Raw genomic sequence first — 27,500 nt, 5'->3', positions numbered from 1 at the left:
CCCACAATGGCTCTGCAGCTTGAGTTCAATATTGCATCACAAAATATCCCGTGATATTTGGGTACTCAACAATTATGGGTATCGGCACAACAATAATTGGGGGAAAAAACATTAAAGGGACTGATTCACGATTTCCCCCAAAAGTTTGTTTTTCACTTTTAATGATCAAAATCTATTGTCTGATGTGTTTAAAAGATTTCACATAAAAACAACATTAACACATTATCACAGAAACTCATTTCAGAGAGTTTATTATTTGTTTTGTAAACAAAGATTGCGGTATGTTATTGTTTACGAAATTTTCAAAAGAAATGGATATCGATCTACGTTTATTATATTTTTCACATTTCAAGCATTCTTTGGGTAGAATGCTTCATCTAAAAGTTAAAATTCATGACAATGCAAAATCAAGATGCTTTACATTAAAAAATTAATATTCACTGGTTTGTTTGTATGCATAAAAAGACTCGAGTCTTTGTTTACATAACACATATTTAAGGCTAAAATATTGCTTTTATTCTGGCATTCAGAAGGTAAACATTTTGGCTGTCACCATAAAATGAGTTACATTTTTAATGTTCAGCATCAAAAATGCAAAATATTTCTTTCAAAAATCGTAAACCAGTCCCTTTAAGCTATACCAAGTGTTTCCTGACAGAATTATTTGCAGTTCAAACTGAAATTTAGAATGCATGCTATTAATAAAACATTATGCATCGTGCATTCACATCAGATGACAGTAATTTAAAAGATAATTCAAATATTGTTCTTGAAAATGAAGGTACGTGTACCTACAAATATAGATGTATTGGCAGGGAAGATGTGTAGGGTAAAAAATCATTATAGCATAAAGCAAATGAAGATAAAATGTTTGTAGGAAATTTTTAATAACATATTGTGTATATGTAATCAATCTATCAATGGATAATTCAATCAATACATAATGAATCAATATTCAATCAATATATGATGAATCATTTAATCAATACATAATGAATCAATATTCAATCAATACGTAATGAATCATTTAATCAATACATAATGAATCAATATTCAATCAATATACTCGTATGTCAATCATTATTTTATCAATACATAATTGATCAAAATTGCTTTACTACATGCATGTACATATTCAATCAATTTTGAATAAGTAATCAATCAATAAATATTCATTTTTGATTTAATTTTGCTCTTTTGTATGTCATTTAGATCCCATTAACCACCCCACATTTCTATTTTGTTAGCCCATTATTCATATCAAAAAATCATAATACTTATATAATCATTATATTTGGAAAGACTTATCGTTTTACTTCATATCTATATTGTAATTTCTTGTGTGTATAATTATGTGGACTTTACCTTGTACCTTAAAGAAGAAGGCTTATATAGGCGTTGCCTGCTGCCCAATCCTTATTATGTTATTCACAATAAAATACTGTTTAAAAATAGATAAATGTTCAATTAACAAAATGTCAATCAGTATTCAATGAATGCATGGACAATCAATGTTATACATGTATATGTATATCTGTACGTATTCAATCAATATTTAATGAGTGCATATTCAATCAGTATTCATCAAATCAATATATACATGTATTCTATCTATCTGATTAATCAGTATTTAGTCAATACACATTCAATTAATAATAATTATATTCAACCAATCCTTAGCCATTTAGTATTCAATCAATATGTATTCAATCTGTCATTTTTTTTTTAGATAATTCAAAAGAAGGATTATCAATTTCCTTTGAAACAAAGCTTTTACTTGAAGTAATATTTCTATCAGGATCAGTGTCATTTTGTAAATTTTTAATTTTCCGTCTAATAGTCATCGGTTGGGTTACGATGAATCGACAACTGCATCACTCATCAAATTCAATACTTTACTTCGAGAATTTAAATGAAACTTTTATCATCAAATTGAAATATTCTTCTGATATATTTGCTCGTCATAACATTGACTCCATTAATTAGTCATGTGGAATACCGTTATCATTGTTTGTTCACCTCATAATCTTGGTATTTGATCATCCGGTTTAATCAATTTTAGCAATATTTAATTTATGAAGTTTATGCATAAAAAGGCGAAGATAACGAACAGTGACCAATCTCATAATTCCTATAAGCAATACAAAATAGAGAGTAGGGCAAACACGGACCCCCGGGACACACCAGAGGTGGGATCAGGCCTCTAGAAGGGGTAAGCATCCCCTGTCGACCTGTCATACCCGCCGTGAGCCCAATATCTTGACCAGATTAACGGAGTTATCCGTGATCAAAAACGTGTCAAGAACGGTCTAAAACACATCAAACAGCATTCGACCCAATGATAGGTTGTATTGGCAATGGAATAGTGCCCTGGGGCCAATTATGTTGCATGTATAAGTTTAATTATATATTTTGTCCGAACAATTTTTCTTGCATGTTGAAGGTTTGTGATACAGCTTTGGAGTGCTGATCTTGAAGCGGTATACAAACTTCTCGTACATATAAACAATATATGCACTGTAGGAAACGGGAAGCCGGTCGACTATACATCAAACTCGCTGGGGAGTAAGATGAAGCTATAAGATGCAATATCTTCTCAAAGGAAGTGGGCCATCTGGTGTATCCAAGCTCCAAGCATGGATTTTTGCAAATGTGTGCCGTGTGTGCAAGACCATTCTCATATATTTACACTCACTGAGAGTATCTGCTCAATGTCTATTGAGATCCATTGCGTGCATTGCCATTTGCAACTATGAAGACGCATAGTCTGTCAATCTATTGTTATATCCAGGTTTTAGTGTCGTCTGTCCACGTGTGAATATGCACATTCCACGAACTTTGCGACCTTTTGCGCGGCATTGTAGAAATTATTGGAATTGCATGTATTTTTAAGGTGTGTGTGTGTGTGTGTGTGTGTGTGTGTGTGTGTGTGTGAGAGAGAGAGAGAGAGAGAGAGAGAGAGAGAGAGTTTTACCTTACATTTGATTTTAAATAATCAAATAATGCTTACCTATATTATACGATTGTTTATGAGTTTAGAGTTGTCTCCCTTGAACTATTTCCCTTTACCGTCGTTCAAATATGGAAATGATTTCCAAATATGGAGACGCCCCATTGATATTCAGCTGTTACATTAAATTAGCCTACAGGTCAATAATATCTACATTTTATATACTTAAAAGTATTCATATTAAAAGAAATACGGGAAAATCTAGATAATACAATGTCTTTCTTTGGTTTGTTAAACGAGAATGAATGTTGCAAACACTTCAGAGAAAATTTACAATATTTGCGACCTTCATACCCTGTTTAACAAAACAAAGGAAGCAGTTCATAATGCCTCGTGTGACTGACCTTAGGATCTCAGTATCTTCAGGCATCTTCAGGCAGTTTGTCTTGAATATTTGAGCCGTAAGGCGAAAGTACTAGCTGGAGTTCATCGTTGATTATTCTGTGATCATTTTGAATTTTATTCTTTTAAATCTTTTAAATTACCTCAGTGTCCGGTAATCAATAGGTAAAATATTAAATAAAAACGCGACAAGACGTTGTAAAACGTAAGCGATTTCATATTTAATGAAGATTTTTTTTTAAAATGAAAGCGCTTACGTTTTACAACGTGTTGTCATATTTCATTTAATATTTTACCTATATATATATATATATATATATATATATAGATAGATAGATAGATAGATAGATAGATAGATAGATAGATAGATAGATAGATATAGAATGAACAAGTAACCTTTTCCAAAATTACAACTGTCATGATTCCAGGTACGGAGTTTATTTAATATCAGGGTAGGGCAAACATGGTCAGAGATTAAATGGGTTAACAATTGAACGTTTGGAACTTCTTGATATCTTCAAACTTGGTATGAAGCATATTTATGACACAGGGGACATAAATTGTAAATTTCAGAACTCCTACATTCCCGGGGCCTTAGGAGCGGGGACAAACTGCCAAAAGATTGAATTGTACTTCATGACCCCCGAGGTAGTGGTTCTGACTCCAGGGTGGGATTAGACTTAGTATATATAGTGTATATGTGCAAAACATTTAAATGATATATTCTTTAATGCTATTTACACTAAATTGAAACTAAATAAATAGTTAGAAGGAGTAGATAGTCCTTTACCAAATTGTAAATTTCATAATGCTAGTGGGTAAGGGTTTGGTTCCAGAGTGGAGCCAACATTATTAGAGTGATTGTTGTCATCATTTGAAAGACTTCTGTATAAAAACTAAACGCATATTTAGGAAAAGGAGAGAAGTACGCATCAAAATTGTGAATTTCGCAAAAACCAGGGTTTTGACTCTAGGTCGGGTCCAACTCAGTCATATTGTGTCAATGTCACATATATTATGCAAAGCCTTTCATCAGTATAGGCACTTTCAAGACATTTAACACATGGATTTTTATACTTTTGCTGAATATCAGAATTTAGCTTAGATATCCAGAACAGGAAAGTCTATCTATATTCCATAGCCATTAGTACTAGTGATACTTTTAATTGATACTCAGGTGACTGAGAAGGCCTTTGGGCCTAGCCATTAGTACTAGTGATACTTTTAATTGATACTCAGGTGACTGAGAAGGCCTGTGGGCCGCTTGTTTCCAGGGCTGTTGGGTGATTTGCTTTACATACGACCTAATGTGGACAGTTTACTGCAGCTTTTCGGGACTATATTTTATTACTACACTACATTAGGGATAGGTCTGGAAAATAATACTCACGTCCGATTGTCTGTTAGTTTATGTCCAATTCAAGAATGTATCACTTATATGTATGTAGAGACGTCACTAGTTAAGCGTCATTGTCACGTTACCTCAGGGGTAGAGCATTCGCATCGTAACCGGAAGTCGCGAGTTCGAGCCCCACTCGTACGCTTGCCAAAACCGCGTCAAACTTAAGACGGTAAACATAGGTAGTGCTTGCTACTTCGCTAAACGCTAGGCATTTAAAAGTGAGAATCACATGTCTTTTGGATATCACTTTAAAAACAGAAGTCTCATATCGCGACAAGCGTTGGCACGTTGCTGCGACCCAGAGCGCTAAGCATAGGTCTACATTTGTGATATTTCAATTAAAGTTAATGGCGTCTCAATATGAGTGAAACATTCTCGATGTAAAACAAACATTTTTGTTACCTATGCATGCGGCTCAAGCTCGTTCTAGTGTCAACGCCTAGTGTGAGACGGGGTCCTTTAAAGGTCGAATCTGAAAGTGGTTTTACATCTAATACTGGATGCTTGGCAAAGGAAATATCCCTAATGTATGTTAAACGTCTTATGTTTGCCATGAATCCAAACTGGAACCTCGCGGATTCAACGCGTGCGCACTAACCACTAGGCTTCCACGACCGGTATATAGGATACCTAAAAAATTCTCAAAGGGGCATATGTCAAGATAAATAAACAATATGGGAACAAAAAATCAAACTTTTTACATGTAGGCTCCTAAATCCTCCCTATGAGACATGGATGCTGTAGTCTTCTTATTATTTATCATTATATACTTATAGTTTGCAACTTGCGTAATATGTCACATTGTCATGGCGTTTCACAATCACATCTTGGTTTCTTTTTAGAACAGCTGTTGTTGCCTCTATGCATTGATATGCAGTGGTTGTGAATGTAAGAAAGAAACCGGCACGTAGATTGGATTCTTCGGATATGAAGCTGGCAAATTCCCTGTGTGTTCTTTTGGTTATCCTGGAATATCCCAGTCTCACATGTGGAGGATTTTTCTTTCCCTCAGAAGGAGGTTCGAAATTGTATCATGTATTAAAAACGTTAATGAACATGTCTTTAATGATAATATAAAGTTTGTATTATTGCATTACTAGTTACTGTATCATATCTATGAACGGTGAAGAAGAAACAGTAACAGTTGTAAATACACAATAAAAATGCGAATGTTATGGTGGTAATTTTCTGTTATAGAAATAACCCCCATGAACCCACTTGCCTTAGTGAATGAGGTGTTGCAATTAAACTGCACCGTGTTCAAAGATTCCAACTTGAACGTCTCCATGATTTTCTGGGAGGACTACAACGATACCAGAATTCCAGAGAGCAATGTGATTCCTGATGGGGAACGCACCCTGCTGTTCCGGAAGAACATCACCAGCGTCAAAGAGGAAGGGATGTATAAATGTAGAAAGCTGGATGACGATGGAAAAAGTATCCTCGTCGGTTTCGCCAATTTAGTTATTGAGTGTATGTATATCTTTCATACAGTAACTTAAAGTTTTTTTCTCGCGTATTGTAAGATTTATTAATTAAAGAATCCATCTTGAAGAAAAATCCAAACGACCACATTAAATTGCATACTGGCTGTAATGGAAATGGCCATGACTCGTTGCAGTGCATAAAGACACAAGCATATAGACATTTACCAATTTATTAATATATACAGAATTTGTACATTCGGGAGATAAAGAAATGGACAATGCTCGACCGCATGTGAATGCTTCGGTTGAAAATTGCCTAATAAATGGATTCGATCTCAGGGAGTACCAAGTGTGACGTAAAGCATACAAAGTAACTCGTACGCTGTAGCAGATAAGTCATGTAGACCCAACATACAGAGTGTATCAAAATTAATACGGACTAGTTGATATAAAATCAAATAATCTCGACCATTTACATATAATGAAATCAATTAAAGGGAGTCACTCTTTTACTTACATATTTACATTTGTACTATGATATTGATAAAATGGATATTTGAAATGACTATCTATGAAACTAAGCTTTGTCCCCCTGGAAATTTCAAAATTTTAAAGCCTTCAAGAAAGATTAAATGTTATTCTATTTTATAAAAGAGATGTCCCAATACATTTTCACATGGTTCATCTCTAATATTTACGGCCATTTTGAGAATTTGTAATTAAAAGAGACAACTTGCCTCAATTTTTGTCAAATTTAATTAAAATGCTAAGTTTTGTGGACGGTTAATTTAAAAAAAAACCCATCAAGCGCAACCACGGACAAGCTAACTTTTCATGTCATATACATTTATGTGTAGGGAAAATATGAATCAAATGTTTAGTGTTTGCCCAAGCCGATCTTTTCTAGAAAAAAAGAACAGGGTGAAAATAATATTTTATGTCAAAATACAGTTTACATGTATAATGCCACATGTCCGGTTCTACGCCATTTTGTTCAAACTGAATAAAACTACTGATTTGCAACTAAATTTTCGTGCAAAATACGCTTGATATTTAAACAAATAAGCTGGTCGGCAATTAGAGCCCATACGCATTCCATATACAATGTATAGCTTATATCACATTTTAGTTACTGTGAACGTTACCCAATTGTATCTGTCTGTATTTTACGTCAGAGGCTCAAGTGAGATTCTGCAGTCGAAGTTTGCTCATCGTCGATCTGTCTGTCAGTGCGCGTCCGGAATCAGAGCTATGTGCCGTGGATCATCAAATTAACATAATCATACTCGTATATTTAAGGGTTTTCAGTTACACCTAGAACAATCAAATATTTCTTCTCATGAAAAGATATCTACTGGAAATCTCTTTTATCTGTATGTATTAAGCTTAATTATTTCTATCGTCTTCTATATATATATATATATATATATATATATATATATATATATATATATATATATAATTCAAATAGAAAGAGTTGATATCACAGTCAAAATAATTCAATAAAAAAGCAGGAAAATATGCAGTTCCACAAATATATTTAAATCACTAGCGCTTTCTGGATTTTAACATCCATCCTCAGGTGAATACAAAAATTGAAAATAAAATGGTTTATCTTAGAAACGTCTATTGTCTCTCTCTCTCTCTCTCTCTCTCTCTCTCTCTCTCTCTCTCTCTCTCTCTCTCTCTCTCTCTATATATATATATATAATTGGTTGTTTTTATCAGATGAGGCTGTACGTGACGTAACAGAGTTTTCCTGCATTTTACGTAAGAGTCTGGATGAGTTCACGTGCAGCTGGAAACTCGGACTGTATCACCATCCCTCATACATCAACGTCACTGCCAGTGTGTGAGTTCACAACAAGACTCCCAATTTTCATAACTTTTCTTTATCAAATTGAAGACTGTAGGTTTTCAATTTTAATGAATTATAGAAGTCTTACTTTGATTCTTCTTTTCAAAGTTTTTCCGGTTTCTGTCTGTTTTACTGATTATTTGATTTGTCTGCATTGGGAATGTTATAGCATTTTTTGGACTTTTCTGTAGAATTCCTGATTTATTTTGCACAAAGCATTTTTAAACTTGGGTAATGAAGTTGTATTTATTTATATGCTGCTTTTCAGAATAAATCTTGATATCGTGATAAAGAAGTACGACATTTCAAAATATTCACACAATTTGACCAGATATTATAAATTTAGTATAAACACTTTCTTTAAAGATACATATGTACGACCACCGAAGACACGACCATGATACATGCATGTGTTCCAAATGTATATTTTCTTTAAGAACTATAAGACTGCTATCGTGAATTTAAAATGTAAGCATTGTCAAGTTAAAGAATGTGTTTTTATAAGTCCAATGTCTCTGCACGGGAAATGGAAAAATAATTTATTCATAAATTTAGGGTCATAACAAGGTTTCCGAAGAAGAGTTTGTAATAAAGCTTATCTGTAACCAAAATTCAAACATCGAATGATAATACGAAAATTTTTCGAAATAAGAGCTCTTCTGTGTAGGAGGCGCAATTAGTGTTACTCTGAATGCTTAAGGTATCACACCGGTAATTATTTTCACTATATATTACTATAGAGAGGAAAAAATCATTAAAAATCAGTTTACAAAATTGATGCCGAATAACGCAGTCAGACACGTTCTGTGTTACCTATCTCGTCTGCCGACACCAGAAAAACAACACCCTACGCGGCATTTTCGAAAAAAAATTACCCGCAAACAAGACTACCCTCAAATCCACGTGTTTTTCACATGTGTGTAAACAGCCGGAGTGCACCTCAGGAAGTAGCCTCAGCTACCAACAGCAAATAGTTCCTTTGTATACACTTGATTATTTCTACAAATTACACAAAATGTCCTAATCAGGGGTACAAAAATTAAGAGAAAAGAAGAAGAGGAAATGAGAAAAATCGCGCAAGGAAAAAAAATATTTCTTTAAATATATGGAACTACAATTGACTAAGTTCATTTTGATTGGACAATTACCGGTGTGATACCTTAAGTGGGACAGAATACACCTACATTCAGTGTATATGAAAGACCCCCATTTAGTCGCCTCTTACGACAAACAAGGGATACTAAAGACATATTCTAACCCGGATCCGCACGGGGTTTAAAAGTTAATGTAGGAAATATGAAATACTGTGATTGATAATTGTTTTACTAAAATGAAAAAAAAAATAATGCCATGTTTGTAAGTAATATGTACAGTGTATATACAGTAGACCACAACGATCAGGGGTGCAACTGTTCTCATTTTAAATCCCTGAACAATTTGAATTTGCAACATTGTCCAATAGATATGGAAAGTAAAGAGAACAACGAAATAGCATGATTAATTTACTCCCTATATGTTTGTATATCTTACTTGGTTTGTGTCGAATTCGGGTGACGAAACTTCGTTTGAGCATTCACTCATTTGTCCCTCTCCCCGCGTGTAAACAAATGGTATAATACCTTACTCTGTACTCGAGCTCTGTGAAGGGAAATAACTAAGAAATATCTCGAAACTTTGCGTATTACAGAATGATAATTACAGAATTGTTTGAATTTTATTTATTTTTTCAAAAAGTTATCCATTATCATGTGACCATTGATATAATAAAGTCTCTATCCTGACACATTCTGAGAGGTTATTTTCAATAGTGGTACATATCTGATTAATACTGATAAAAAAGAAATGTAAAATGATACCATTGCATAAAATGGTCCACAACGATTACGGGTGCAACTTTTCTCATTTTAGGTCCCTGGACAATTCGAATTTGCAACCTTGTCCAATGGATATGGAAAGTAAAGAGAGTTGCACTATGAATTCAAATGACGGTAACATCTACTCTATGACAAGGATTGCTATCCTGAACATAACGAATATGCGATATAACGTGTATAGAAAATTCCGGAAAGACTTCAACACACGAGATATTAGTAAGTATACAGGTAAACCTCGGTATCTGGAACATCTATATATCGAATACTATGCTTATATCGAAGTAAGTTTTCTTTAATGTATTTTAAACCCAGCATCTCGAACCCTTAGACATCCCGAAGTTTTTTCTCGGTATCATCGTGTTCGAGATAACAAAGTTTGACTGTACTTCTAACTTTTACTGACAAAATCTCTCCCCTTCGAATGTAGATATGAAATTTCATAAAATATGCTGAAAAATCTTATACAGTTTAATTAAGACATAGTTGGAGAAGTCCTAATCTAATTAATATCAGATCCTATGATCCGCTCATCTACTGTCGCCACACCTATGTGTAGCGATAGTAGATGAGCATATCATAGGATCTAATTTCAATTTGATTGTAGAAGTCCAATTCAGGAATTTTTCAAAGCATGTATAAATTATCATCAAACATCAAGAAAGTTGGATACCAAATAGGTAGTACGATACGACTCATAGTGTAGAGAAAATGTGTGAGAAATTTCATGAAATGGATGCAAATATCTTAACATGTTTTAACAGATATCCGTATTTGCCCTGCTCTTAGTTTTTGCATTGTTTGTGGGAGTTGTGAGTTTGATCACTGTTCGTTGTCTTCACTTTTCGTGTCTTGCTTTAAATCTTAATGCATCAATACTTTCCAATCAAATACCCTATCCTTTGGCATAGAGGTTATCAAGAGATGGATATTTTTGGTAAAAGTTAAGAATAATTATTTTAGCAATAAAGATTTTGATTGAAACCAGTTTTCCAATTTCCTTCTTGTGTTAGCAGAATATCAAAAGGGATATTTGTAATATCCGTACAGACTATCAGTTGATTCTGGAAAATGATTTTGGATACAGAGAATAATGGAAGATCTCTCTCTCTCTCTCTCTCTCTCTCTCTCTCTCAGGTCTTAAATATACATGTGTTGTTATTTCAGCGATTTTACCGTTTTACAAAACAGTTCATCTGTAAAGCATTCTTTTCACAGCCAAATACGAACCCACAAAATCAATAGAGGCTGTGAATCACAACTTTGAGGATTGCAAATGTGCGGATGTTTCATGGCAAGGAATTCCCGGAGACGTGGAGACCTCGTCTCGAGTAGCTCTCAAGTCTAAATGGGAGGTGACAGATACTGTAAGCCACCAAAATTATTTTTTCTTTATATTTACAATAATTCACAGTATCAAAACAATAGTTATGTGTGATCGGTCGACAGGGGATGCTTACTCCTCCTAGGCACCTGATCCCACCTCTGGTATATCCAGGGGTCCGTGTTTGCCCAACTCTCTATTTTGTATTGCTTATAGGAGTTATAAGATTGATCACTATTCGTTAGCTTCACCTTTCATGAGAGACCCAGTATCGTATATTTTTGCTTCCCAACACAATACTTGTAATTCCCGAACGCAAGTAGTCACTTAGTCTGTCCATCTGTCTGATCGAGTTGATGATTTTTAAAAATTATTAAATGAATTTTGATTAAACTTTACATGGACAGGGCTACTCAATGTAATAAATTCGAAGTTTAATTGATGAATTACTACCATGTTTTCTTTCCCTTTCTGAAATTATTTCTAGTAAATCGATGACTAAGGAGAATATTTAATTGTTGATAAATTGAGTTTCCGAGATACCTGCAATGTATTCATGATTGGTATATCAAGTCTTGGCAACATTCATCACCGTCCCAAATCTGAGTAGGTCGTTGATTTTAACAACGTGTGAAATTGGGGCAATTTATACTTGATGAAAGGTGAAGATAACAAACAGTGATCAATTTCATAACTCTTATAAGCAATACAAAATATATAGTTGGGCAAACACAGACCCCTGGACACACCTGAGGTGGGATCAGGTGCCTAGGAGGGGTAATCATCCCCTGTCGACTGGTCACACCCGCCGTGATTCCTACATGTATATCCTGATCAGGTAAACGGAATTATCCGTAGTCAAAATCAGTGTGCCAAGAATGGCCTAACGATAAATCGTAATAGGTTTTAATTCATTCCGTGTGTAATAATCGAATCTACAATGTTTTCGTACCCTAAGCCAAATTCTTTTTTTTTTTTGGTCTGTGATTTTAAGTGTATGTAACTTATAAAACTTTCGAAACACTTCAACAATTCTAGGTTTAAGAATATATGTGACATATCTGAATTATGTATGCTTTTTAATGACATTTCAGATACAATTCACTTGCATCCTATATTTTGTCTACAATAAAATTTTACTTATATTATTAGGTCCGCTTTGAAGTTGGCATATCTTGATTGTTGTTGGGTTTTATATCTATATAATGATTAAATTTTGCCAATAAACTCCGAAATCCTTGCTCCAGAGTTACTGATTGCACCTTTAATATTGTTTCAAATGACCTAAATTAGCTATAATTGAATTTTAATTGAATAGTAATTATCTTGAAATGAATCAAAATCTACTTACGATAAACTACCCTGAAATAGCAAAAAAAAAAAAAAAAAAAAAAAATAAAAATAAAAAAGAGAGAGTAAAGTGGTGGACACGCTTTGATGGATATAAGCCAGTGCGATGCAATATTATTTGTATATTGTAATTTCCCGCGCTTGTACAGGTGTTCATATAGTACATATGAAATGAAAGTTTTTAAGTTACAGTAACAAAAAGGGGGGGGGATCTTTGGATCAATCGGAGATGGAACCCAAGACCTTTGTTTTACTTGTTCTGTGATCTAACCAAAAGCTAACCAGACCGATATACGAAGTATAGAAATAAACTTAAAGCTCTTTTGGAAATCATACAGGAACTCTTCATACGAGGAGATAAAGAAATAGTTGTAGATAAAATGTCAGAAACGTTGAATATGACCTTGATAAAAGTACTCACGTTAACGTACATGTCATATTTCATTCAATTATCTGAATATGCTGTCCTTCCACTAATGCTCCGCAAAGGACATTTTCATGTTGATTTGTAACATTATTTTCCCCCCCGTAAGTCATGTTTATGGAAACATCGATAGAAGAATTTGAATGTTGATCATATCTTAAAACCAAAATTATTTTTTAAATTAAACCCCACATGCATGTATGATATACTAGTAATTTCGTCATACCACAGTTGATCGATGTGGAAAGGAACACTAGTCTAACTGTGTGTGACCTCGTTCCAGCTTCTACTTATAAAATAAAGATTCAATTAAAACCAAGAGGGGGGATGTACTACAGCGACAGTAATCAAACGAGTTTCGTCACGTGTTCTACAGGTAAGATATTGTATAGTTTTACAGGTGTATATACGCACGTACCTGTACGTGTAATATGTTTCATTATATCACTTTTTCGATACTCGAAAATAAATCGATTGTTTTGTTTTCCGGAAGAAATTTTCCAATGAAGAGTTTCGTTGACTATTGGTGTAACGATATAAACTTTAAACCAATACCCACAGCAAACGTTTTTCCCGCGAACTTTTGAAACTCTTTTATTACTATGATCAATGAATCACTGAGTCCAATATAAAGTTTATATTTCTCGTGTTTATATTTTTGGAGTTGACCTATGAGGACAACAGCAAGTTTTTGTCTCCTTCCAACAGCAACCGGAGCGAGAAGGAAATATGTTTGCTTTTGCCCTCAGTCATAAAATAGTTCTTTTGATATGTCATTGTTTCATGATTAGCGCCATCTATGGGACCTTCTGTGTACCCCAGTGGATATTTCTCTAATAAATGCGAGACTACATCGGCACATCGTAAAATCACTGTTTACTGGCAGGTAAGCACCTAGTTCTACATGGATATGAAATCCTTTTCTTAGTACCAATAATAAGATGAAAAGTAGATCACGGGGGAGATTCACTGCCTGCACCCTTGAGAAATTGCTCTTAGAAACATTCTTCTAACTCGTCTTATAATACAATTTTTCCGTGCATGATTTAGAGAATCCCAGGAAGATATCAAAATGGAAATTTGACGAACTACAAAATTTCCTCTGGATCTTTAAATCGAATTATTGGTCCTGAGAACTCATTCGGAGAAATACAGATACCATGCCAAGACCACATTGCTATACATATAGAGGGATGTAACAATAAAGGCTGTTCGCCCCAGTCAACTATTACAATACCACAAGATGGAGGTAAGCAAACCACTAAAATATCCATAGACTGAAGCAATACTACATATTGGGAAATATTCGCCCTCGTTTCATTTTCGCCTTTTTCGATTTCGTTGTCAGTTGGCGAATTAAAGACTGGGCGAAACTGCATTTTTTCTTATACTTTGTTAACTCAGCTGTGCCTTGGCGTATTTAAAACGATGCGAATCCACTTGGAAGCGTAGAACGGCGAAAAAAAAAACACGGGTAAAAAGTAACGCTGCATGTAGTGTAGCAGTTGCAGTATCTCACTTCCCAATGCATTGTAGAGGACTTTACCAAACACTTAAAAATACATGTATAGCAGAAAAATAGTAAATAAAGATCATAATTCTATTAATTTTGAATTCAATAATAATATATATAAAGGATCCCACGTCTTAGAAGTCAAAATATAATTTACAAATATAATTGAGAAACATTTATAATTCTAATGCTATATTTCGCTTTAATTTAAAGGGGAATAAACTGTCAACGAGGGACGTAAAGACTTAATTCCGAACCGTGGTTAAAATGCTGGAATGTGTTTAAAAATGTAGAAATAAATCTAAAAGTGAAAAAAGCGATTTTCAATGTTATGAAAATTATTTAAAATTTCTTCACAATGAATTATTTACTTTTTTCGATTATTGTTTCTATATAAACAAAAGAAATTATAATGTCAAAATTACATATAAAGATTGCTAGATGTATTAATTTCAATAGGTCAGTGGTGACTGTATACATCGTAAGCCGATTTAAGTCATTGTGTAACAATCGACTAATACGACGTTGGCAGCTAATGCCCATTGAAAAGCAGCAATTAGCTTACTAGTAAATAACAGTATTCTCTGCAATATAAGACAATTCATTCTTCCACAGATGCTACTCCGCCCACCAAACTGGTTATGGAGCGTCTGAATGATTCTGGAGTACAGTTGACTTGGTTCGGTGGAGAGGGTCAAAGGGCTTCTGATATAGTTTGGTGTAAAGGGAGACCAACATCGCTCCAATGCCAAGTACGCAATCTCATTACGATGAACATTTCAGTGCGTCAAATGTTTCTTTTGTATTTCTATTCTTATATACAAAATGTTTTAGATGGCTATAATTTATATTTATAGGATGAAATCAATTTATTGCGACAAAACGGAATTGCTAATTACACAGTACTACAGTCTGGTGATATAAATAATATCGCCATTGATGATGTCATCTTTGGTGTGGCCATCATTAATGACAGGCAACTAAGCAGCGGTATTGCATGGCAAGATCCTTGTCGATACCAAAGAAATTTAGGTACAAATCTCTTGTTGGTGTCGAAAGTTTGGAAAATATATACTTATTGATAAATGAGTGTTTGTCCTGTGCATACCGAAAGAAATATCAAATACACTCTGCTTCATCTACTCTATTGATCGCTAAAACTCTTTTAATCTCTAATCTGATTTCAAAAGGACATGTTTATTTCACAGTTCCAAGGAAGATAACCGATTTATCGCTTCTAACGGACGCCCCAGAAGATAGCCTGATTGTTTCCTGGTTCCCCATACTCTGTGACACAGTGTCTGTAAACAACGTTTATATACACTCCTACAAAATAATTTACTGCCAACTGGATTCCAATAACAACTGCGTTGGTAAATAAAATGAGATAATATTTAATTTATCGTAAAAAATACTTCTTGGGCTATTTATCAAGAAAGTTCACTGCCATATTAAATTCATTAGAAATGTTATAGTGTTATAGAGTTCTCTCCTTTTTTTTCAGACAGAGAAAGTGTAGTGCAAATAGTAGCTAACAGCAATACGCAGCACACTCTCAGGGATCTTCTGGCAGACGTTAATTATGGTGTTTGGGTACAGGCTGTGTCACTAACAACTGAGGGACCCAAGAGTAATATGGTGTCTGGACGGCCAATCAACAATGGTACAATTCTCCCATGTTGAATTCATAGTTATCATAAGTAGGTAATTATGATATGCAATGCATATCAAATCCTGGTGCCGCATGTAATTTAGAGGTCTGATATGAAAATTTCTCCATTCAATAATATTAAAGTTCACTACGTTCCTATGCGTCATGTATAGATGTAAATTCATTGCGACTTCTTACGAGTGCGAATTTCTTAAAGGGACGTAAAACAAAATAAAATAGTATTAAATAAAATGGTCACTATAAACTTATTTGGTAATTTTACAGACCTATCCAGTGGTGTTGTAGCAGGGATTACTGTAGCGGGAATATTTGTCTTCATACTTGTATTGGCGGGTGGAGTTTGTATTCTGAGGTATAATACATGTACATGCCCTCATTTACATCGACTAAATTACTTCATGTCAATGGATAAAACGAGTCATATGATTGTCGACTTGGATTTCCAGAGATGGCCTTTAACAAAAATATAGAGAGCATATAGACATCCTTCAAAAATCATAGAAGTTATTATGGTTACATATTTTGTAATGTATTTATTGTTTAAATTGGAATAACGCCCCTGTATTTGTTACGAAGTTGCCTGATGTATATGACATTGAAACTACCTGTTTGATTGTGTTTATTACACTATCTAACATACTGTATAAAATTTGTCTGGTCATCAGAGTCTCAACGAAACAAACAGCGATTGCATTTGTTACTGGTAGACAGTCAATATAACGATGTCATTTGTTACTGGCAGACAGTTAATATAACGATGTCATTTGTTACTGGCAGACAGTCAATATAATAATGTGATTTGTTACTGGCAGACAGTTAATATAACGATGTCATTTGTTACTGGCAGACAGTCAATATAACGATGTGATTTGTTACTGGCGGTCTGCAGACAGTCAATATAACGATGTGATTTGTTACTGGCAGACAGTCAATATAACGATGTCATTTGTTACTGGCAGACAGTTAATATAACGATGTCATTTGTTACTGGCAGACAGTCAATATAATAATGTGATTTGTTACTGGTAGACAGTTAATATAACGATGTGATTTGTTACTGGCAGACAGTCAATATAACGATGTCATTTGTTACTGGCGGTCTGCAGACAGTCAATATAACGATGTCATTTGTTACTGGCGGTCTGCAGACAGTCAATATAACGATGTCATTTGTTACTGGCGATCTGCAGACAATCAATATAACGATGCCATCTGCAGACAGTTAATACAACGATGTCATTTGTTACTGGCGGTCAGCAGACAATCAATATAACGATGCCATCTGCAGACAGTTAATATAACGATGTCATTTGTTACTGGCGGTCTGCAGACGGTCAATATAACGATGCCATTTGTTACTGGCGGTCTGCAGACGGTCAATATAACGATGTCATTTGTTACTGGCGGTCTGCAGACAGTCAATATGACGATGTCATTTGTTACTGGCGGTCTGCAGACAATCAATATAACGATATCATTTGTTACTGGCGGTCTGCAGACGGTTAATATAGCGATGTCATTTGTTACTGGCGGTCTGCAGACAGTCAATATAACGATGTCATTTGTTACTGGTGGTCTGCAGACAGTCAATATAACCATGTCATTTGTTACTGGCGGTCTGCAGACAATCAATATAATGATGCCATTTGTTACTGGCGGTCTGCAGATGGTCAATAGAACGATGTCATTTGTTACTGGAGGTCTGCAGACAGTTAATATAACGATGTCATTTTGATCAAGTTCACGGTGATGCTTTAATGTTCACCATTACAGCGAATTAATGTTAAAGTAGACTTATATTTGGACTCGATGCTCATAAGCTTGTAATCTAAAGAAGTGACAACGAGCGCTGATGAACTTTGAAAAATATATTTCAGAAATGCACGACGGAAACTTGGTCTTGGGGAAACGTTCCCGATACACATACCTGAATTAGAGTCCAAGGTACGCTGAACATGCGTGTATGCTAATGGAATTTGTACTGAAAGTTTGATGACGCTTTTTACGTAAACAAAATATTACATTTTTTTGTAGCATCCTTATATGCACTGTGGAACAAACCCCAGTGCACCATCGAATGGTTACATATGTCCCATAATCACGTCAGTGAGTTGAACTTTAATTATTCGACAATGCGAACTGAATCCAATCAACCCCTCTCTTTATCAAATTGAAGTGAAGATATTTTATTACAGCTGACATTAAAGTATATATAATTGTAACAATATTTAATGTCTGCATCATATATTTATTTACTACACGTATAAATGAGTTCAATGTCTTTCAAAACCATCTGTAGAATGGAACAAAAGAATCATCACAGTCAGTACAATCTCAGAATGACCATTCCATTAATTCTCATGAGTGGTTACTCCAACACCTCACTGCTGGTTATCAGGGTAAACAGTCGCATCCTGAAGGTCCTCTTCTGAAAATGACTGCAATTTCCACTCAGATGGACCAGGGCAGGGAGAGAGACGATAGAAGTATGTCTCCAACCGATACATCGGAAGTCAAGGAGGAAAAGGAAATTAAAAAGATGAAACCAAAAGACGTGTTACCCCCGGGTTACACGAAAGCATCTACAGTGGCTACCACATGTGTTCACGGTAATATTACGTTCACGGGATTTTCTAAGAATTTCTTTATTACAGCGTATGTAAAGTACAAGAGTAAATATTTAAGATTAGAGAATGACATTCATATCTTATAAATAAAATAATGGCGGTGTAGTGTATTACTTTACATGACGTGTGATAACGTATTTGAATTTCACAGAAGTCGAAAGATTATCAAATGATCGAAGAATTGATTCCAATTCAAAGGAAACCACGGCATCATTGGGGGAAAACACAAATGAAAGGGAAACAAGTCATACAATATTTCAAGGAGGTATGTCATTTTGTATGCATACTGAATTACGCGCCATTAAATAAAATTTTACAGTTTCAAGTTATTTAAACTGATTTGACACCTTTAAATGACGGAAAGATTCTGTAAGAATAAAATGTTACAACATTGTGTATTCAAAACAAGAGGAAGAAAATATAAAATATATTCCTTTCTTGTTTTTTTAATTTGTTGAAGAAATTGTTAATGACGATGCATATTTTTTACCACCCAAAGTACAAAATGACTGGATTATATCTTTAAGGAAATCCGGAAGAGATGACATTGAAATCCCAGAATACAATACACAATACGCCCTTAGACTATCGAGCACTTAATGATGGAAGTTATGTAATTCACGATGGCAGTGATCCGTCAGAGGAGAAACAACACTTTATTAATGATCCAAGTAGCAGACATCCAACTATGGATTCCCAAAATCTCGCTGAAAACAATCTTCAGAATGTGGAGGAACAATGTAGCTCCATTTCGAATACTGATAACTTGACTTCTAACGATGAAACACGTGTGGTTAGTCAATGGCCTCCTAATAACCGCGACGACTATGTTGGGATGGATTTTTGTACAAATGGTAACATCCCTGTTATCGCAGACACTAATTTAGATAACTCTATACGGTGTGTTTCGCACGATTCTTCCGCCGGTGATAAACAGTCAACTGATGAGCGTTCTATAACTGTGGAAATGTGCTATGATTACGTCTGATGACGTCACCACTGACAGGAAGTTGTCTTTAGACAACAGAGTTACACAAACCACCTACCACTCATTACAAGAAACACTTTCCATAGTATGATGAACAATCCGGAATACAGGTATTCGGGTACTATGGGTGGTACCGGTAATAGTCAGTCCAGAAAACATATTGAATGTCCATCAAAATGTTACATAATTAACTTGTTTCAGTCGCAAAGAAGGTAAAGATCTTGACTCATAAGATTGATAAATGTGACCAGCCTCATAATCAATTCCATTTGCATAGTATATGAAAGCGGATTTTGAAAATGATCCATTCAAAAGTGAAAAAAAAAATTCCGAGATACAGTGAAATCATTATTGTCTGTTGGGGATCAATGTTTGTGGATTTCGTGTGTCACCTATTATTGTCTGTTGGGGATCAATGTTTGTGGATTTCGTGTGTCACCTTTACCCATCCGCACAAACATTGATGCACAATTATAAGGAGTTTTTCAAAACTAGTAAAGTTTTATCCCATCCGCATCTATAGGTATCTATAAACAACGGTATAATTCCTAATAAAAAGAATTATATTGATTTAGTTGTTATTATAACATATATAGAATGTAAATACCGGCGGTGTCTCAACATAATTGCCGCCCACCAGGGCAGGTCACGCTTTTAAATGTGTCAGTTTGCTGATCAATTGTCCATGAGTGTTAATTAGCCTGAATGGATTTAGCATAGAAAATTATATCCATGGAATTAAGTCCTCGCGAATCAGTAAGTTTAGTACCCCTAAGCATTGACCCCACGAACAATGATGATATCACGAGTACTGTAGTTTCTTATTGGCGTATATACATATAACGATGGACGGGAGTTTGATCTCTATATACTAGTACTGCATGTAGCAACAGAAGTGAGATTCACGTGATATGTTTTAAGTGAATTACTTGACATCCTCTGATGTAAAATATCGGATGTGTGGTTTTTTTTTTATCGTAATTTGATCGTGTCTGTCTGCCGTTTGATTACTTTTCGTAGTATTCCCCTGACCCACGGTATCAAAACCAATCTAGTATCAACCACTACTGGTTGGATAACTAAATCCTTCCAAAATGAAAGCCATTGATACCTAGTAATAATTCTTCTCGAGAACAATACATCAGTTTGTCAACATTATATTGAGTACCATTCCGTAGTATGTATTCAACGTTGTTCACATTATGGCCCCGGAACCAGATAACATCAAACAAGTGGCCATGTTTTACAAAGAGATTACATCTTCTAACCCAAAACAGACTGACCCGGGTGAGCACTGTAGCTCGTAGACATCTTATTGTCTTGTGTTACATTTCCAATATTACTAGTGCTTGTGTTATTGTACAGTCTAAACTGCTAACTTCTCGACATATTTTTTGTTGTTTGACACCCCATCTGATAACCTTTCACTTATACAAGGGCGTTCATAAACATTCATGACAAGAATTGTTAAATCCATATATAACAAATTCATCGAGCATGGTTTGTATATTTCTACTGATACATTGTATGCGACCATTCATTGTAACAAGTATATTATACATGCATTATGAATATACAAAGATACTAGTGAAACAGTTAAGGAATTTACATTAATATATTGTAAATAGTATATTCCTTTTATTCTATGTCGAGTGGCGGATTTTTTGTTTTATTGTCGTCGCACTTACCTGTACTGTAGCTTGTTCTCTCCATTACTGTGTGTTTTATGCAACTTTGAAATATATGTACAAGGATCGCATTTATATTTGTCATTGAATGTTGTATGAAAATAAAAATAAAAGATAAATGGCTTTTTATTCTTGCATGTATTGTGCACATTATCTTCTTTTTTGTTTTGACTTTTCTCGAATACAAAGAGATATGGTACCGAGCGAAGAGAGGGACCAAATCGAGTGGCGAGTGAAAGGTTTAACAACATACTTATTACAAGTTTCACACGAGTTCTTTAAAAAACTTTTTGTGGTTTCTGTTTAACTTATCATAACCATTCTGTGTGTTTTATCCTTTAATCAAAATCACCAGGATGTACCTTGATTTAATAGTTCAATTCCATACTGGCTGGTTTTGATTGTATCTTGTGTTACGTCTCGAGAATTTTTCACTCATATTATGGAGACGTCAACAAGACCGGTGAAGGGTTTCAAATTTAGGCCTTTGCTCGGCGCTTACGGCCATTGAGCAGTGAGAGTTCTTTAGCGTGCCACACCGGCTGTGACACCGGACATCCGTTTATAAGGTCATCTCTGAGTATCCGTAACATTCATACCTGATGCCGAGCGTTTGGCGATGGAACTGTCACTAAGTCAAAACTTCCTAATAGTAACCTTTTGGATATTAGTGAGTATTTGTTTCGGGCATGACAGAAATTTAAAAATATTATTTCTGAACATGATCTGTTTGAGTGACCTAAGTGACCAACAGAAACATGCTGATCTGTCCCCGCCTCTTTTCAATTTATTTTAAATGTCAAGTTAGATTTCTAGGTGTCGCTTTGTGAACGGAACCTGAAGACAAGATGGTGAGTACTCATTTTATGCTATTTTAATGAAGTGTTAGAGAAAGAATACACATCTTTTATATGACACTATCAATATAATTATCTGATCTACTGTTTCTGTTTGTTGCTCAACAAAAGTGAAAAAGACCATGGCTAGTAAAAAAGGCTGTTTTACCTTACGTTCTTTTGTCATAGCAATTCAAGTTCAAGTCCATAGAACTGAAATGCTTAAGACAGCTAGACAGTTATCCACTGTGAACAAGGAATATGCATTTTTATTGGTTACTTCATTCAATTTCCGGTAGTCGACGCAGAAAACAGTCCAACCCTCCGTCTGTGGTACAAGAGCAATGATAACTTGACCAGGCGCTTTTCGATGATTAAATGATTTCATTATCCAGATCTTCATATGAGTGAAAAATTCTCGAGTGGATTGATTGACGTGTATCATTTAACGCCCCTCTCGAGAATGTTTTATTTTCACTCATACATTGTATGTAGACGTCATCATTGCCAGTGAAGGGCTACAAAATCTAAGCCTATGGCTCGGCGCTTACGGCCTTTGAACAGGAGGGATCTTTTTCGTGCCACACCTGCTGTGACACGGGACCTCGGTTTTTGCGGTGTCATCCGAAGGACCGCCCCATTTATTCGCCTCATTACGACAAGCAAGGGGTACTCAGGAACTTTTCTAAACCGGATCGTCACGGGATCTTGAACAGGACATTAAACGATAAACAACCAACCACCCAACCAATCATTATCCTGCATTTCCTTAACTTCTGAATGTCTTTTACCTATTGGTAACCTTCGGGGTTGAGTTCTTATGGGTTGGCGTTTAAATCCGATGATTAATCCGGGAAAAGAAATGTTGGTATTGTATAACAACTATTTCATTTGTTCTTTCTCTCTATGGGACAGTGAACAGAGAAATGTGTGGAAGGTGTTCCGGAAGATGCCATCATTCACACGTGTAACTTGTTATTAACAGGTTCCGCCAGCACAGGTTTACAAATACCAAGGATTATCCATACAACAATTTATATTCCGACAAAGAAAAGGTGAAGATAAGAAGTGATCAATTTCATATCTCCTATAAAGAATACAGAATCAAGAGTAGGGTAAACACAGATCCCTAGACACACTGGTCAGAGGTGGGATCAGACAAACACGGATCCCTAGACACACTGGTCAGAGGTGGGATCAGGTGTCAAACACAGATCCCTAGACACACTGGTCAGAGGTGGGATCAGGTGTCAAACACAGATCCCTAGACACACTGGTCAGAGGTGGGATCAGGTGTCAAACACAGATCCCTAGACACACTGGTCAGAGGTGGGATCAGGTGTCAAACACAGATCACTAGACACACTGGTCAGAGGTGGGATCAGGTGTCAAACGAGGAGTAAGTATCCCCTGCCGACCGGTCACACCCGCCGTGATCCCTCTATCTCCATCAGGTAAACGGAGTAATTTATCATTAAGACCAGTGCGTAAAGAACGACCTCAATTGGTTTGAAACATGCATAATGAGCGTATTAATTGAAACTCTAAACAAAGAAACAAAAACTGTGAAGAATGAGCGTATTATTGATCAAAACCATGAAGAAACAAAGCCGTGCACAATTAGCACATAATTACAAGTATTCAAAACACTAAATAAACAAATGCCGTGTATCATGAGCGCATTAGTTAAAACTCTAATTTAACAAATAAAAACCGCGTGCAATGAAACGAAATGCGGGAGCCCTATAGTAATCACATCGTCCCTCTGTCTGTACGTCAATATTTTCTTTATGACACGATAACTCAAACAGTGTTCATTGTACAGTTTTCAAATTTTGTACAGAAATGATTTACAATAAGAGGAAGACACTTGCAGATTTTGGGGTCATGTCACTTTGTCTGTCTGTATGTATGTCATCTTTGTTATGACTCTATTGACCACTGTTTAAGGGAGATAATTTCATTTGAATTATGATGTATTGTATTGAGATAGAAAATTTACAAAACAAATAACTCCAGAGCATTGTGTGTATATATATATATATATATATATATATATATATATATATATATATATATATATATATTAATGTGAAATAGAAATGCTTGGTGTTACATGCATATTGAATTAAATGCATCGGAATACGAAATTAAATTACTGACACCCGGTTGCAAAGTGGAACTGCTTCATTGAATTATGTACTAATTGCACATTACGCCTATAGAGAACTGTTCCTTTTTAAAATAAAGAAAGTCACAAAATAGATACAAAATGAGTGTACCTTATTCATTACTGTTACCGATCTTTCGTCGGTGAAAATCTCGAAATGGCGTGTTTCACTGTGCTTGTTGACGGTAAGGTCCATATTTTCTACGTGCGTATTTTGATATTTGCTTAGGAATTTGTTTAGCGCATACATGGTATGTTTCTGTTAGAAATAAGGAGAACTCTCACCTATGTATGTAAAGACATTCTATAGATTTCTATTTCTAAAAATGTAGAACACTTCTATTGGTGTTTGAAAACGCTTAGACCCCCGATGTCAGAATTTCCTTTTCTTACACATCAATATGTCAAATTCATAATCCTTTTCGAATGGTATGTACCACATTTTGTATCAGTTATACATTTTGAATCCCCTTTCAATGTGACTTCGTTACACTCTGTTGTGTTTGAGTGGATGGGTACATGTATACATGTGCCAATCTACATTTGCATCAGTCTCGCATAAATATGCTTTATGATTCCTTTATCACCAATTTTCTTCCCATGAATCTTTGAATAATATTAATTCTAACACATATACCAGCCCCAAACATTGCTATATCAAATACAGATGTCACTTTCCTTTAATAACCCTCAGCGGGACCCTTGCAGACCGTGTCAGTTTTCTTGTTTAAATCTGCATTAATTCTATAGCAACTGCGGAGGAGTTTGCCTAATTCTACAAATGCATTTGTGTGTATCTTAAAGTTTTAATCATTAGAGAATGGTTATATTTATAGGTCAATACGAATTTTCAAAACACATCAAAATCTAAGAACGACAATAACGTAGTGCATTCTTTAATATATTCACACAGAGTTATCCTTCTTGGGCGTCTTCACAGCACTTGATGTCGATAATGCTGAAAATATCGAAGGATACTGGGGTGGGTGGTATACGGTTAGTCAAGAGAAAACGTTGATTTTATACACTTTCACTTTATATTTGGCATTTATTCACTGGACAAATGAATCTAAAATCGATTGTGACTTGTATAATATAATTAGAGGAGTCACTAATGTTTCGTCAACGGAGGATCCAACATGTTTTGTGTCATCGAGAACTAGTCTATAATGAGTCTATAATGAATAAAGAGGTTAGCAAATATAAGTGAAACAAAGATTAAGTCTTAATAAGATATCTATGAGTCATCATTGTGACATACATGGGATTGGGTAGGTAGGGGGGAAATTCTCTCTTTCTTTTCGAAATATGATTAGCAATGCGACCAAATCCTCTTCAGCCTAGTTTATGATAATCTGTACATCTTTGCGAAATCCTAAAATGAATAGAAATTCAACAATATATATATCTGGTATTTACATATTTTAATTCTTTACAAATTGTAATGATAGCCATTTCCCCATGAATGAGTTGTCGTTGTAAACAATGTGTGTATGAATATTGGTAAACATGGCACATGTACGTACAAACGGTATATTTTAACGGCGGGGAATTACGGGAAAAAACCCATAACCTAATGTAAAGGTAAGAAATAATTTTCATTTTTGAAATTACATGGGTGAATAAACTCCAATGCCTTCCGCCGGTATACTTTTCGTGAAGCGTTAACGCGCATGTATTTTGAAAAATGAAATTTCTTTCACAGTATCTCGTAATACATGTAACGAGGTAATGGTCTCGTTATCACGATAGAGCATCTCATTTTTCCGATTCGGTTCAGAATTGAGGATCACAATCGTATTACGAAAGAGCTTCAATAATCGGGTATTCATATGTTTTATCATATTACATTGTTGCATTTTTTCTTTCAAAAACATGTCTCCGTGAAAGCTATTACAAAATTAAAAAACAATGAATTTTTTAGCCATTTTAATGTTTTTCTAATATCAATTTTCAATGACATATGCTGTCTGGAAGCAAAGGTAAAGCGGTGCATGAATCCCGGTATTAGATGAATGGCCAAATAGGAAAAATATCTAAATGAATAACTAGTAAAATATTGAACAACTTCATAAAACCATTTCAACATAATGAGATTTTGTAGGTATGAAATTACCGTCGTCTATATTACTAGTCTATTATTTATATCGGAATGGGTTTGAAAACATTATGCATAATGTAGTATGCGACCATCCCAGAAAGTTTTGTTTTCAAGAAAAACAAAAATCTGGGCTTTAGTCCTCATAAAGATACGCTGAGGAATCCGTGAACAGATTACAGAACATTACATATCTATACATTGAATCTACGTTTAACCCTGAGCAAAAAATCAAATATATTATAAGCATATCAAAGAGCTTAGTTTTCGCATGTTGTTCTCAGAACCTGCAGAGCAGATGAAATGGTTTTCTTTTCGCAGCCGGCCATGCACACCCTGGCGTGTGCATTCCACAAATATTGTTAAATGAGTCATAAAAATTTACAAAGTTTTGATTTGGTGCCACGATATGCAGGTCATCGACTGTGTTAGAGACTGGTCGAATGTTAGACGCAGTGTCTCCGGAATAAATGAACATGTCCAAATTTATATCTAAATGTAATGATGTGGTCAGGTATTGTTTACAAGGAGATTACTTTGCTGATTAATTAACACCGCCCCCTCCCCTTAGAAAAGGAATACAGACATTTAGACACATATTCATAACTTTTAATACTGGCCAACACATTACAACAGCTGTAATTACTTTATCTAATATTGAAGGATAATTATATATTATAGATATTATTATTATTATATTATAGATATTTTCCCCAAAGCATACTTGCCATTATCAATACAAAACAAAACCATGCATATAATCGGGCGCGGTATCTCGGTGGTAGAACATTCGCTTCGTGACTGCGACTTCGTGAGTTCGGTGGTAGAACATTCGCTTCGTGACTGCGACTTCGTGAGTTCGGTGGTAGAACATTCGCTTCGTGACTGCGACTTCGTGAG

The 27,500-nt window shown here is 35.0% G+C and overlaps 1 protein-coding gene and 1 long non-coding RNA gene across 2 annotated transcripts in view; one reads left to right on the top strand and one right to left on the bottom strand.

Moving 5' to 3' along the window:
- The window catches only part of LOC125668390 (uncharacterized), a 6,899-nt gene extending 6,845 nt beyond the window's left edge, over positions 1 to 54 (bottom strand). The window contains exon 1 of the long non-coding RNA XR_007367554.2: positions 1 to 54. This exon is cut by the window's left edge and continues 99 nt beyond it. This is a non-coding gene — a long non-coding RNA (uncharacterized LOC125668390).
- The window catches only part of LOC125668376 (uncharacterized), a 22,545-nt gene extending 930 nt beyond the window's left edge, over positions 1 to 21,615 (top strand). The window contains exons 3-20 of the mRNA XM_048902501.2: positions 5,597 to 5,772; positions 5,952 to 6,227; positions 7,910 to 8,033; positions 9,948 to 10,129; positions 11,129 to 11,277; positions 13,240 to 13,384; positions 13,800 to 13,894; positions 14,059 to 14,257; positions 15,137 to 15,273; positions 15,379 to 15,553; positions 15,730 to 15,894; positions 16,026 to 16,184; positions 16,458 to 16,545; positions 18,071 to 18,137; positions 18,228 to 18,299; positions 18,493 to 18,802; positions 18,972 to 19,085; positions 19,348 to 21,615. Of these exons, the coding sequence (XP_048758458.2) occupies positions 5,682 to 5,772; positions 5,952 to 6,227; positions 7,910 to 8,033; positions 9,948 to 10,129; positions 11,129 to 11,277; positions 13,240 to 13,384; positions 13,800 to 13,894; positions 14,059 to 14,257; positions 15,137 to 15,273; positions 15,379 to 15,553; positions 15,730 to 15,894; positions 16,026 to 16,184; positions 16,458 to 16,545; positions 18,071 to 18,137; positions 18,228 to 18,299; positions 18,493 to 18,802; positions 18,972 to 19,085; positions 19,348 to 19,808 (3,009 nt within the window). The 5' untranslated portion in view covers positions 5,597 to 5,681 and the 3' untranslated portion in view covers positions 19,809 to 21,615. The remainder of the gene's footprint in view (positions 1 to 5,596; positions 5,773 to 5,951; positions 6,228 to 7,909; positions 8,034 to 9,947; positions 10,130 to 11,128; positions 11,278 to 13,239; positions 13,385 to 13,799; positions 13,895 to 14,058; positions 14,258 to 15,136; positions 15,274 to 15,378; positions 15,554 to 15,729; positions 15,895 to 16,025; positions 16,185 to 16,457; positions 16,546 to 18,070; positions 18,138 to 18,227; positions 18,300 to 18,492; positions 18,803 to 18,971; positions 19,086 to 19,347) is intronic.
- Positions 21,616 to 27,500: the final 5,885 nt, after the last annotated feature.

Source organism: Ostrea edulis, chromosome 4, assembly GCF_947568905.1.
Source record: "Ostrea edulis chromosome 4, xbOstEdul1.1, whole genome shotgun sequence".
NCBI lineage: Eukaryota > Metazoa > Mollusca > Bivalvia > Ostreida > Ostreidae > Ostrea > Ostrea edulis.
The sequence above is the reverse complement of the archived record's forward strand: the minus strand, read 5'-3'. Positions and strand labels throughout refer to the sequence as shown.